The following is a 14,461-nucleotide window of genomic DNA, read 5'->3' on the forward strand; positions in this document are numbered from 1 at the left end:
AAAAAAAAAGAGAGAAGGTCGTTGGGAAATGAAATGAGAAATTCCATTTCGCTAGCAAACCACGCTAACCTGGCAGCGGCGAATTATACTCCAACAGCTGACACAAGCTGCAAAACAGGAAGAGCAGAAGGACAGGGTCGCACAGATATGATGGACGAGGAGTGGGGGAGAGATGGTATCGGCGGTGGACAAGCGCACAGTTCACAGGGACCGCTTTGTAACATCTGGCGGCGCAATTACAAAAGAGCAGGACAGCCGGGGGCGACAGACAGTGCCGGGTCGCAGGACTGCGACCGGGACAGCGCAGAACGGAGGTGGAGGCGGAGGCAGAGGCAGGCGTAGAGAGGTAGAGAGACGCGCCGGCTCCAAGCATGGGGCCCGGAGCGCTGCTGATGTTGGCGGCGGCGGCGGCGGTGGCGGGCATCACCAGCGCCAACATCGCCCTCGCCGTGAGTACCCGCCCTGCTTCTTCTCTGCGTCAGCCGCTCAAACGACGGCATTTTTCCCCGTGGAATCTCACACGACCTCCCCCTCTTATGGCTCATCATTCCAGTTCTACGTGACTACCACTACTGGAGCTTTTCCAAACTGTGTTCGGTCCCACATGCAGGTGGGAGGAGTTTGGGGATGCACCCTCCCCCTACATCGCTGCCCCCCCCCCCGAAAAAGTTTGGGCTTAAACTCAGTACAATGAAAAGCCGAAGAAACTGATACACCTGCCTAATACCGTGCAGGGCTCCTGCTAATGAGTGCCAGTGAATCCATCAGTGCAACCTTAGTAAATAAAGAGACGACATCAAAACTCACTAATAAGTCAGAATTGTGGAGTTGGAGCGACTTCAGTGGCACTCATTAGCAGAAGGTTCAAAGCCGACATAACAGCATTATTTCATCATTGCCTGTCCTCAACTTATTTCTTATTCAATAATGAATATTTTGAACAAGTTGACGGTGTTGTCATGGGCAGTCCTTTGTCCCCCCTGGTAGCAAACCTTTTTATGGAGGACTTTGAGGAGAAGGCACTCGAGTCGACTGAATTTAAACCGAAAGTCTTCTGGCGTTACGTGGATGACACATTTGTAGTTCGGCCCCATGGAGAAGAAAAACTGGCAGGATTCTTAAAACATCTGAATTCCATTCACAAGAATATTCAGTTTACCATGGAGGTCGAAAAAGAGATAGATGTCTGCCGTTTCCGGATGTCCTTGTCAATCGTAGAGCCGATGGATCTTTGGGGCACTCCGTCTACCGGAAGCCCACACACACAGATCTGTATTTGCAGGCGACAAGCTGCCACCACCCTGCACAAACCATGGGTTTGCTGCGTACTCTGGTGCACCGGGCACACGTGGTATCTGATAAGGACAGCCTTCCCAAAGAATTGGAACATTTGCAATCCGTCTTCAGGGCGAATGGATATTCTACACGCCAAATCCGCACAGCTGTAACAAAGAAGAAATGTAAAGAGAAACAAGAAGAAGAAGACAAAGAAGTGGTCATGTCCAGGGCGTTTCTTCCGTATGTGGGTAACCTCTCCTCTAAAATAGGAAGCATTTTAAAGAAGCATTGTGTTAAAGTGATCTTCCGACCACCTATGAAAATATCGGCTTTGCTTGGCTCTGTGAAGGACGATATGGGTCTGAGGAAGGCGGGTATTTATGAGATCCCCTGTCAATGTGGCAAATCCTACATTGGCCAAACTACTCGCACAGTACGGGAAAGATGCGTGGAGCATGAGCGCCACACACGTCTACTACAGGCCAACAAATCAGCCATAGCAGAACACTGTATTTCGACGGGACACTCCATGGATTATTGTGGAACAAACAATTTTAGCGACAACTAGATCTTTTTGGGAATCCATTATCAAGGAGTCCGTGGAGATACGATTGGCGGATCTTATTAATCTAGACGGCAGCTTTCAGATGGATAAAGCATGGGGTCCTGTAATTTCTTTAATCGCTTCACAGAGACATGGGTCTGCATCTAGTACGACGGCTGACGAAAATTGATTTTATACTTTCGACTACCGCGCCTCAGCTGCGCGAAGGCGCTTTACGACAGATAGCGCAAATGTAGGTACACCACTACGCATGCGCGGCCCGCTTCTGCTGCAGAGCGCGCCATATTAAATAGGGGGCGCGGCATTAGCCTTCTCCACTGCGCAGACGCCGCCGCGCCAATTTTCGGTATATATAGAACGACGCGCACCAGTAATCTTTCCTACCTCTCCTATGTATTTTCCATCCCCGATGATCCCCAGTTCAATTACTCCCTCTTCCCGGATATCCGCCATCGAACTGACACCTCTTCCCCTCCCCTCGCTCCTGGTTTCCAGTGCTTGGACAACATTGCACACACGGAACTCAATGCCCCTATCACTACACAGGATCTCATTGCTACACTCCGCACAAAACGCAACACCGCTCCTGGTCACGATCGTGTCACCTACCGTCACCTTCGTGAAGCTCCTGTCCCTTTCCTCTCCACCCTGGCCAGGTTCTACAATGTAGTCCAGTCCACCGGTTACTACCCCGACCTGTGGAAAACCTCCCGTATCCTCATGTTCCTTAAACCCGGCAAACCACCGTCCGAAGTCTCCTCCTACCGCCCCATCAGCCTTACCTCGGTCTTCAGCAAGGTCCTGGAATCTATCCTCACCCGCCGCATCCACCAGCATCTCCGCCAGCACCGCCTCCTTCCTGTCACCCAGTGTGGCTTTCGGCCGTCCTTCTCTTCCGACGACCTTCTCCTTCACCTCACTCATCTCCTTTCCGAACAGCTTAATTCCCGTCGCTCCGCAATCTTCTTCTCCCTGGACCTCGAACGTGCCTATGACCGCGTATGGCATTCTGGTCTCCTCTTCAAGCTCCAAACCTTCGCCCTTCCCATTAACTCCGTCCGTCTGATCGGCTCCTTTCTCTCCCGCCGTCCTTCCTATGTCACCGTCCATAACTCAGATTCCAACACCTTTTTCCCCTCGGCCGGTGTGCCCCAAGGCTCCGTCCTCTACCCCCTTCTGTACCTTTTGTACACGGCGGACATGCCGCCGCCGTCAGCCCCCGTCCACCTTCTCCAGTTTGCCGATGACACCGCCTTCCTTGCCCTTGCCCCCACCCTACAGCGCTCCCAACACCTTCTCCAATCCCATCTTGACCGGTTCACTGCTTGGTGCAACCAGTGGTTGCTCAAGGTCAATCCCTCCAAAACCCAGGCGATCATTGTAGGCAAAACCACCCCTTCCTTCCGCCTCCTTGATTTCTATATCACCATCTACGGCCGTCCTATCGCCCTCACTCCCACCCTTAAGTACCTTGGCGTCATCCTCGACCGTCGCCTCTCCTGGACTCCCCACCTCCGGACAATCCAAGCCAAGGCACGCTCCCGACTCAGTCTCCTCAAGCTCCTCTCCGGCCGTACGTGGGGTCTGGACCCCTCCACCATCCTCCACACCTATAAATCCCTCATCCACCCTATCCTTTGTTATGCCCATCCGGCTTGGATCTCCGCCCCCCCTCCCTTTTATAAATCCCTCCAAATCCTTGAACGCCATGCTCTCCACCTCGCCTATCGCATCCGTCTCCCCTCCCCCACACGGATCCTGTATGGTCTCATCCCCTTCCCCCACCTCCTCCTTTTCCTTGAAAGGATACGGATCCTGTACACCTTCCGTAAACTCGACCCTCCTCACCCGCTCGTCTCCCCGATCCTCACCCACCCCTGCCCGCTGCCACGCCTGTATTCCCATGTCCCACCCGGTCTCCATCTCTCAACCCTCCTTACCCTCTCCCAAGGTGGCTTCCGCCAGCTCCCCCTCCCTGATGATGTCCTCCTCCCCTCCATCTACCCCTCCTATCAACTTTGACCCTGCCCCACCCCCCCACTTCCGGTGTCCTTTCCTTTAGGCACCCTCCCTCCCTCCCTTCTCTTTCCTTCCCTTCCCTTCTCTTTCCTTTTCCCCTGTCCCCTCCCTCCACCCCTCTTCCCCCGGGCTTCCCCTCCCCCATCCTCCCTCCCCCCTTTCTCCCCTGCCCGTGGCATCTCTGCTCTCCCCTCTCCTACTCCCCTTCCTCCTCCTCCTCTCTTGGCAAGTCCCCGGACTCGCACACGCATAGTGAACATTCGCGCGCCGGAGATCATCGCCATCAGTGTCTAGTGTGTGTGCTTCGTTTTGTGTTTCGTGCAGTTACAACTCAACTGTTCACATGTGCCGTCGCCGTTCTCCGTGTTTTGTGCGCCGTGTCAACAAGTGTCCGTGTTTTTATCGTCCAACGTGAACGGCTTCTTGTTTATTGTTTTTTGTATCTACCTTCTTTGCCCGCCATTTTTTTGTATTGTCTGTGTCCCGTATATCATATTATTGTACCCCATAAGGCTGAAGAGCAGCGTATTAAGCTGCTGCCAGCCCTTTCGTGTCTCTTCCGTTTACATTCTGTCCTTACTGCGCCACCCGCCCGCAACCCCACCAGGAGGCGTTCAGTCAGTCTCGCGCTGGCCAGTGGTCATGACATTTTTGATTCGTCAGTGTAGGTCTTCCCACAGTGTTGGACTCGGGCGCTAATGACTGTAGCAGTTTTGCGCCCTAAAACCAAGCCAAAACAAAACAAACAGTGCTGGACTGAGCCCATCATAGATACGGGGCAGCGAAACCAAATGAAGCCCCCGGCCTGCTTGGAAATGGACGTATTTCTGGTGCGCATTTTCTAAAAAATTAATAAGACAGATACAATGGCTGACAAAAAAGTCAAGTACTTATATTGTGTGTTATACGCTCTAGTAGCTGGAATATACATACTTAAACACACAACTGAGAAAGATAGCATTTGAAACGGGATACAGCACAGCAACCATATTGTAGAGTGCAAAGCAATAAAAAAGACAACAATAAGACAATTAGCTTCTATTTTATATGTCTGGAAACAAATCTTGTATAATTATATCATTCAGTTATGTAATCTTAGTTTAAAATATAAGTTTTTGATAATTTTATTATGGTGCATTCACTGAAGCACCAAAGAAACTGGTATAGGCATGTGTATTCAAATACAGAGATACGTAAACAGGCAGAATACGGCGCTGCGGTCGGCAACTCCTATATTAGACAAGTGTCTGGCGCAGTTGTTAGATCGGTGACTGGTGCTACAGTGGCAGGTTATCAAGATTTAAGTGTGCTTGAACGAGGTGTTGTAGTCGGCGCTCAAGCGATTAGACACAGCATCTCCAAGTTAGCGATGAAGTGGAGATTTTCGCGGACGACCACTTCACGACTGTATCGCATCAGGAAGCCAGTAGAACATCAAATCTCCGACGTCAGTACGGCCTGAAAAAGATCCTGCAAGAGCAGGACCAACGATGACAGCAGAGAACCGTTCAACCTGACAGAAGTACAACTGTTCTGCAAATTGCTGCAAGTTTCAGTGCTGGGCCGTCAACGAGTATCAGCGTGGGATCGATTCAGCGAAACGTCATCGATATGGGCTTTCGGAGCCGAAGGCCCACTCGTGTGCCCTTGATGACTGCACGACACAAAGCTTTACGCCTCGCCTGGACCCGCCAACGCGGACACTGGACTGTTGTTGACTGGAAACCTGTTGCCCGGTCGGACGAGTCTCGTTTCAAACTGCATCGAGCGGGTAGACGAGTACGGGAATGCAGACAATCTCATGAATCCATGGACTCTGCATGCCAGCAGGGGACACAATTCAGTGCGCAACGTCCACGTCTCCAGACAGATTTCCTGGAGTGCTCTCCTTACATCGCCTAACTTATACACAGAAGCGCCACAGAAACTGGTTTAGTCATGCGTATTCAAATACAGAGATACGTAAACAAGCAGAAAACGCACTGCGGTCGGTATCTCCTATGTAAGACATGTGTCTGGCGTAGTTGTTAGATCACTTACTGCTGCTGCTATGTAAGGTTATCAAGGTTTAAGTGAATTTGAGCGTGACGTCAATAGTCGGCGCACGGGCGATGGGACGCAGAATTTCCGAGGTAGCGATGAAGTGGGGATTTTCCCGTACAACCATTTCACGAGTGTACCGTGAATATCAGGAATCCGGTAAAACATCAAATCTCCGACATCGCCGCGGCCGGAAAAAGATCCTGCAAGAACGGGACCAACGACGACTGAAGAGAATAGTTCAACGTGACAGAGGGGCGATCCTTCCGTAAGTTCCTTCGGGTTTCAATGGTGGGCCATCAACAAGTGTCAACGTGCGAATCTTTCAACGAAACATCACCCATATGGGCGTTCGCAGCTCAAAACTCACTCGTGTACCCTTGATGACTGCGCAAAACCAAGTTTTACGCCTCGCCTGGGCCCATCAACACCGACATTGGACTGTTGATGACTGGAATCATGTCGCCTGGTCGGACGAGTCTCATTTCAAATTGTATCGAGCGCATGGACGTGTACGGGTATGGAGACACCCTCATGAATCCAGGGACCCTCCACGTTAGCAGAGGACTGTTCAAGCTATTGAAGACTCTTTAGTGGTGTGGGGCGTGTGCAGTTGGAGTGATATGGGACCCCTGATACGTCAAGATACGACTCTGACAGGTGTCACGTACGTAAGCATCCTGTCTGACCACCTGCATCCTTTCATGCCCATTGTGCATTCCGACGGAGTTGCGTAATTCCAGCAGGACAATGCGACACGCTATATGTCCTGAATTGCCGCAGAGTGGCTCCAGGAACACTCTTCTGAGTTTAAAAGCCTCGGTTGGAAATTTATGGTAAGGTCTTATGGGACCAAACTGCTTAGTTCAACGGTCCCTAAGCTTACACACTACTTAATCTAACTTAAACTAACATACGCTAAGGACGACACACACACACCCAAGCCCAAGGGAGGACTCGAACCTCCAATGGGGTAAGCAGCTCGGACCGTGAGAAGGCGCCCCTGACCACGCGGCTACCCCGCGCGGCCTTCCGGTGACCACAAAACTCCCAGGACATGAACATCACTGAGAGTATTTGGAATGCGTTGCAACGTGCTGTTCATGACAGATCTCCACTCCGCTCGTACTCTTACGGATTTACGGACAGCCGTGCATGATTCATGGTGTCAGTTCCCTCTAGCACTACTTCAGACATTAATGGAGTCGATGCCACGTCGTGTTACGGCGATTCTTCGTGCTCGTGAGGGCCCTACACGATGTTAGGCGGATGCTGCAATTTCTTTGGGTCATCGGTTTATTTTGGTCCCTTTATTTCACTGAAATTCTGAATAACGTCATTGTCTTCTGTTTCATATGAAACTTTTCTTTCGATTGATGAAACGGTCAGATTCGCTAGTCGTTCTTGATTCAACGTAGAGCGAAGATAATTTTATACTACATTCAGTTTAGGAAAAATTCTGAGACATAAATGGTCATGAAGTACTGGGTTATTAGTGACGTACAGGGTATAGAGTCAGGGAAATCTCTTCATACAGACATAGCGTCATCGGAAGCTTCTAGAACGAATTTTGCTTCCGAAAGTTTAGAAAATTGGCCTAATTTCCTTCACGGTCGTATATTGATGTGATAGTCTTGTGCTGTATAGATCGGTCTATGCATTCAAACACTGATCGACGAACTACTTACTGATCGCCAATCTAAAGCCATGAGCTAATTGAGCCGGTATTGTTTAATTTAGGCTCCTATTTCCTCACCGTCGAAGTTAATGTCCATATCATTGCAATTTTTTGTGTCAACCGTAGTTCATGTCATAACTAAAATCTCAATCAGGACTTTTAATTAAGCGACTCCTTGATTGAAAGTCATTTTTGGAGACTGTAGATATTATTGGGCTAAATTTAGTTCCTCCAGTGTAGTGTGCCAAAAGTTGATGTACTCGTAAATCAGAAAGGTGAAATCTCATAGAGCTGGGAGGATCGTGCATGCTCGAGATCTAGCACCAAGGTTTGCCTTGCACGAATCTTTCATGTCTTACAGAATGCTCTCAATTGTTTCGACGTTTTCGTTTACGACTTAAACTGCATTGTAATCAGCACACAGTCATTTTCCCGTTTTTTCTACAAGTAATTCCCATGTACATGTAAAAGACGAGAAGGGTTGATATAACTTTTCTACAGTTCCAAACCAGACGACGCTGGAGGGAACACAAGAGAATGCATCAACTCCACAAAGATTCAAGGAATGATTTGCGTTCGGACTGAACAGAACTTTCGGACTAACTTTTAGAATTTTTCTTCTTGTACTCCTCCATGTATACCTGATATTAATGCGATATTCTCATAATCTTGAGGCCTGCACGAAGCATTATCCATCACATCTTTTTCCAGCTGCAGTTGAGTATCTTTCCATATATCTCTGCAGTACTGTCTGACGTAAGGAAACCTGAGGAGAGACATCAAACTTCCACTATGCTGTCTTGTATAGTAACGGTACTTACAGTCCAGTGAGTATATAGTACAGGCATCAATAAACATTTCATGTAGAACAACTGCGTCTAGCTGACAACTGTTTATCTACCAGGAACTATTGGTACAACAGTTGCAAGCAGTAGTGGATGTGTTGGGAAAGTATCAGAGCTCGAGATGTTAAAAGAAAGCACTGATGCTCAAACGGTAATAGGCACTGAATTCGGAGGTAAGTTCAGCCGAAATCATTGAGCAGGACCTAATCCTGTTCCGAAATCATGTTGTTGTTGTTGTGGTCTTCAGTCCTGAGACTGGTTTGATGCAGCTCTCCATGCTATTCTATCCTGTGCAACCTTCTTCATCTCCCAGTACCTACTGCAACCTACATCCTTCTGATCTGCTTAGTGTATTCATCTCTTGGTCTCCCTCTACGATTTTCACCCTCCATGCTGCCCTCCAATACTAAATTGGTGATCCCTTGATGCCTCAGAACATGTCCTACCAACCGATTCCGTCTTCTGGTCAAGTTGTGCCACAAACTTCTCTTCTCCCCAATCCTATTCAATACTTCCTCATTAGTTATGTGATCTACCCATCTAATCTTCAGCATTCTTCTGTAGCACCACATTTCGAAAGCTTCTATTCTCTTCTTGTCCAAACTATTTATCGTCCATGTTTAACTCCCATACATGGCTACACACCATACAAATACTTTCAGAAATGACTTCCTGACACTTAAATCTATACTCGATGTTAACAAATTTCTCTTCTTCAGAAACGCTTTCCTTGCCATTGCCAGTCTACATTTTATATACTCTCTACTTCGACCATCATCAGTTATTTTGCTTCCCAAATAGCAAAACTCCTTTACTACTTTGAGTGTCTCATTTCTTAATCTAATTCCGTCAGCATCACCCGACTTAATTCGACTACATTCCATTATCCTCGTTTTGCTGTTGTTGATGTTCATCTTATATCCTCCTTTCAAGACACTGTCCATTCAATTCAACTGCTCTTCCAAGTCCTTTGCTGTCTCTGACAGAATTACAATGTCATCGGCGAACCTCAAAGTTTTTATTTCTTCTCCATGGATTTTAATACCTACTCCGAATTTTTCTTTTGTTTCCTTTACTGCTTGCTCAATATACAGATTGAACAACATCGGGGAGAGGATACAACCCTGTCTTACTCCCTTCCCAACCACTGCTTCCCTTTCATGTCACTCGACTCTTATAACTGCCATCTGGTTTCTGTACAAATTGTAAATAGCCTTTCGCTCCCTGTATTTTACCCCTGCCACCTTTAGAATTCGAAAGAGAGTATTCCAGTCAACATTGTCAAAAGCTTTCTCTAAGTCTACAAATGCTAGAAACGTAGATTTGCCTTTCCTTAATCTTTTATTCTAAGATAAGTCGTAAGGTCAGTATTGCCTCACGTGTTCCAGTGTTTCTACGGAATCCAAACTGATCTTCCCCGAGGTTGGCTTCTACTAGTTTTTCCATTCGTTTGTAAAGAATTCCTGTTAGTATTTTGCAGCTGTGACTTATTAAACTGATAGTTCGGTAATTTTCACATCTGTCAACACCTGCTTTCTTTGGGATTGGGATTATTATATTCTTCTTGAAGTCTGAGGGTATTTCGCCTGTTTCATACATCTTGCTCACCAGATGGTAGAGTTTTGGCTCTCCCAAGGCCGTCAGTAGTTCCAATGGAATGTTGTCTACTCCAGGGGCCTTGTTTCGACTCAGGTCTTTCAGTGCTCTGTCAAACTCTTCACGCAGTATCGTATCTCCCATTTCATCTTCATCTACATCCTCTTCCATTTCCATAATATTGTCCTCAAGTACATCACCCTTGTATAGACCCTCTATATACTCCTTCCACCTTTCTGCTTTCCCTTCTTTGCTTAGAACTGGGTTTCCATCTGAGCTCTTGATATTCATACAAGTCGGTCTCTTATCTCCAAAGGTCTCTTTAATTTTCCTGTAGGCAGTATCTATCTTACCTCTAGTGAGATAACCCTCTACATCCTTACATTTGTCCTCTAGCCATCCCTGCTTAGCCATTTTGCACTTCCTGTCGATCTCATTTTTGAGACGTTTGTATTCCTTTTTGCCTGCTTCATTTAATGCATTTTTATATTTTCTCCTTTCATCAATTAAATTCAATATTTCTTCTGTTACCCAAGGATTTCTACTAGCCCTCGCCTTTTTACCTACTTGATGCTCTGCTGCCTTCACTACTTCATCCCTCAAAGCTACCTATTCTTCTTCTACTGTATTTCTTTCCCCCATTCCTGTCAATTGTTCCCTTATGCTCTCCCTGAATCTCTGTACAACCTCTGGTTCTTTCAGTTTATCCAGGTCCCATCTCATTAAATTGCCACCTTTTTGCAGTTTCTTCAGTTTTAATCTACAGGTCATAACCAATAGATTGTGGTCAGAGTCCACATCTGCCCCTGGATATGTCTTACAATTTAAAACCTGGTTCCTAAATCTCTGTCTTACCATTATATAATCTATCTGATACCTTTTAGTATCTCCAGGGTTCTTCCATGTATACAACCTCCTTTCATGATTCTTAAACCAAGTGTTAGCTATGATGATGTTGTGCTCTGTGCAAAATTCTACCAGGCGGCTTCCTCTTCCATTTCTTTGCCCCAATCCATATTCAACTACTATGTTTCCTTCTCTCCCTTTTCCTACACTCGAATTCCAATCACCCATGACTATTAAATTTTCGTCTCCCTTCACTATCTGAATAATTTCTTTTATTTCATCATACATTTCTTCAATTTCTTCGTCATCTGCAGAGCTAGTTGGCATATAAACTTGTACTACTGTAGTAGGTGTGGGCTTCGTATCTATCTTGGCCACAATAATGCGTTCACTATGCTGTTTGTAGTAGCTTACCCGCATTCCTATTTTCCTATTCATTATTAAACCTACTCCTGCATTACCCCTATTTGATTTTGTGTTTATAACCCTGTAGTCACCTGACCAGAAGTCTTGTTCCTCCTGCCACCGAACTTCACTAATTCCCACTATATCTAACTTCAACCTATCCATTTCCCTTTTTAAATTTTCTAACCTACCGGCCCGATTAAGGGATCTGACATTCCACGTTCCGATCCGTAGAATGCCAGTTTTCTTTCTCCTGATAACGACATCCTCTTGAGTAGTCCCCGCCCGGAGATCCGAATGGGGGACTATTTTACCTCCGGAATATTTTACCCAAGAGGACGCCATCATCATTTAATCATACAGTAAAGCTGCATGCCCTCGGGAAAAATTACGGCTGTAGTTTCCCATTGCTTTCAGCCATTCGCAGTACCAGCACAGCAAGGCCGTTTTGGTTATTGTTACAAGGCCAGATCAGTCAATCATCCAGACTGTTGCCCTTGCAACTACTGAAAAGGCTGCTGCCCCTCTTCAGGAACCACACGTTTGTCTGGCCTCTCAACAGATACCCCTCCGTTCTGGTTGCACCTACGGTACGACTATCTGTATCGCTGAGGCACGAAAGCCTCCCCACCAACGGCAAGGTCCATGGTTCATGGGGGGGTCCGAAATGATAGGATAAATATATTTGGCGACAGCGTATTTTTTGCTGTTAAGAGAGCACTGAAGAGCCAAATAAATTGGTTTACTTGCCAAATGTCGTGTAGGGCCCCCGCAAGCACGCAGAAGTACTGCAACACGACGTGGCATCGAATCGACTGATGTCTGAAGTAGTGGTCGAGGGGACTGACACCATGAATCCTACAGGTCTGTCCGTAAATCCGTAAGAATACGAGGGGGGTGGAGATCTCTTCTGAACATCATGGTGCAAGCCATCCCAGACATGCTCAATAATGTTCATGTCTGGGGAGTTTGGTGGCCAGTGGAAGTGTTTAAACTCGGAAGAGTGTTCCTGGAGCCACTCTGTAGCAATTCTGGACGTGTGGGGTGTTGCATTGTCCTGCGTGAATTGCCCAAGTCCGTCGGAAAACACAATGGTCATGAATGGATCCAGGTGATCAGACACGATGCTTACATACGTGTCATCTGTCAGAGTCGTATCTAGACGTATCAGGGGTCCCAAATCACTCCAGCTGCACACATCCCACACCATTACAGAGCATCCACAGCTTGAACAGTCCCCTGCTGACATGCAGCATCCATGGATTCATGGTCTACATACCCGTACAAGTCAGCAGCTCGATACAATTTTTTTAGATTAGATTAGATTTACTTTCATTCCAATTGATCCGTAGTGAGGAGGTCCTCCAGGATGTGGAACATGTCAGAAAAACAACAATACATGACAAATATTTAAACTAAAACAAATAAGCTAATGTACCATTCCACAGGTCCCAAGTGGAATGATCGTCATTTTTTAATGAACACTAAGAGTCATTTTACAAATACTATTGCACTGAATTTAAAATAAAAAAGTTTTTTATTTATTTATAAGGTAAGAAACATGTAATACAACTACTGTAATACTTATTTACAATGAACACATTACTGCACTGAAATGGTGCAGAAGTTAGATTATACTTACACACACACACACACACACACACACACACACACACACACACACACACACACAAATTTTCAGTGAACACATTACTGCACTGAAATTGTGCAGAAGATATGTTGTACTTATATACAAATCAGTTGGGTTTCCTCAGAAATTCATCAATGGAGTAGAAGGAGTTGGCCACCAATAAATCCTTTAGGCTTCTCTTAAACTGAATTTCATTGGTTGTTAAGCTTTTTATGGCTGCTGGCAAGTTATTGAAAATGTGTGTTCCTGAATAATGCACACCTTTTTGTACAAGACTAAGTGACTTTAAATCCTTGTGAAGATTATTCTTATTTCTAGTATTGATTCCATGAATTGAGCTATTGGTTTGAAAAAGTGATATATTTTTAATGACAAATTTCATTAAGGAATAAATATATTGGGAAGCTGTAGTTAGTATCCCTAGTTCCCTAAACAGGCTTCTGCAGGATGTTCTTGAGTTCACACCACATATAATTCTTACTGCACGTTTTTGTGCCCGGAAAACTTTAGTTTGGCTTGATGAATTACCCCAGAAAATAATCCCATATGACATTATGGAATGAAAGTAAGCATAGTATGCCAGCTTTTTCATTTTTATATCCCCTATGTCTGACAAAATTCGCATTGCAAACAGAGATTTGTTAAGACGCTTCAGCAGTTCTGTGGTGTGCTCCTCCCAGTTGAATTTATTATCAAGCTGTAATCCCAAGAATTTAACACTGTCCACTTCTTCTATCTTCTTGTCATCATATGTTAGACATATACTCTTGGGACACCCCTTACAAGTTCTGAACTGCATGTAGTGTGTTTTTTCAAAGTTTAGTGACAAAGAATTGGCTAGGAACCAGTGATTAATGTCTACAAATATTTTATTGGCTGATCTTTCTAAGACTACACTTGATTTGCTATTTATTGCAATGTTTGTATCATCAGCAAACAAAACAAACTTGGCATCTGGTAATGTTACTGATGAAAGGTCATTGATATACACAAGAAAAAGTAAGGGCCCCAAAATGGAACCTTGTGGGACCCCACATGTAATTAGTTCCCAGTTGGATGATGCCTGATAGCTTGATACATGTCTCTTTCCTAATAACACCCTTTGTTTCCTGCCAGAGATATAAGATTTGAACCATTTTGCAGCATTTCCTGTTACACTATAATATTCTAGTTTACTTAAAAGGATATTGTGATTTACACAGTCAAATGCCTTTGACAGATCACAAAATATACCAGTTGCCTGCAGTTTTTTGTCTAATGAATTAAGTACATTTTCACTGTAAGTGTAGATAGCCTTCTCAATATCAGAACCTTTTAGAAATCCAAACTGTGACTTTGACAGTATGTTATTTGAGATAAGATGGTTATAAAGACGACTGTACATTACATTTTCGAAAATTTTTGAGAATGCTGGCAACAGTGAAATTGGACGGAAATTTGATGCTATTTCTTTATCTCCCTTCTTAAACAGTGGCTTAACTTCAGCGTATTTCAGCCATTCGGGAAATATTCCACTGATAAACGACTGGTTACACAGA

At 45.6% G+C, this 14,461-nt stretch overlaps 1 protein-coding gene across 2 annotated transcripts in view; it reads left to right on the forward strand.

Moving 5' to 3' along the window:
• The first annotated feature begins 262 nt into the window (after window positions 1–262).
• Window positions 263–14,461, forward strand: part of LOC124554063 — a 172,475-nt gene continuing 158,276 nt past the window's right edge. For both annotated transcript variants that reach the window (XM_047128105.1, XM_047128104.1), the window contains exon 1: window positions 263–449. In XM_047128105.1, the coding sequence (XP_046984061.1) occupies window positions 372–449 (78 nt within the window). In that variant the 5' untranslated portion in view covers window positions 263–371. The remainder of the gene's footprint in view (window positions 450–14,461) is intronic.

Source organism: Schistocerca americana, chromosome 11, assembly GCF_021461395.2.
Source record: "Schistocerca americana isolate TAMUIC-IGC-003095 chromosome 11, iqSchAmer2.1, whole genome shotgun sequence".
Lineage (NCBI taxonomy): Eukaryota > Metazoa > Arthropoda > Insecta > Orthoptera > Acrididae > Schistocerca > Schistocerca americana.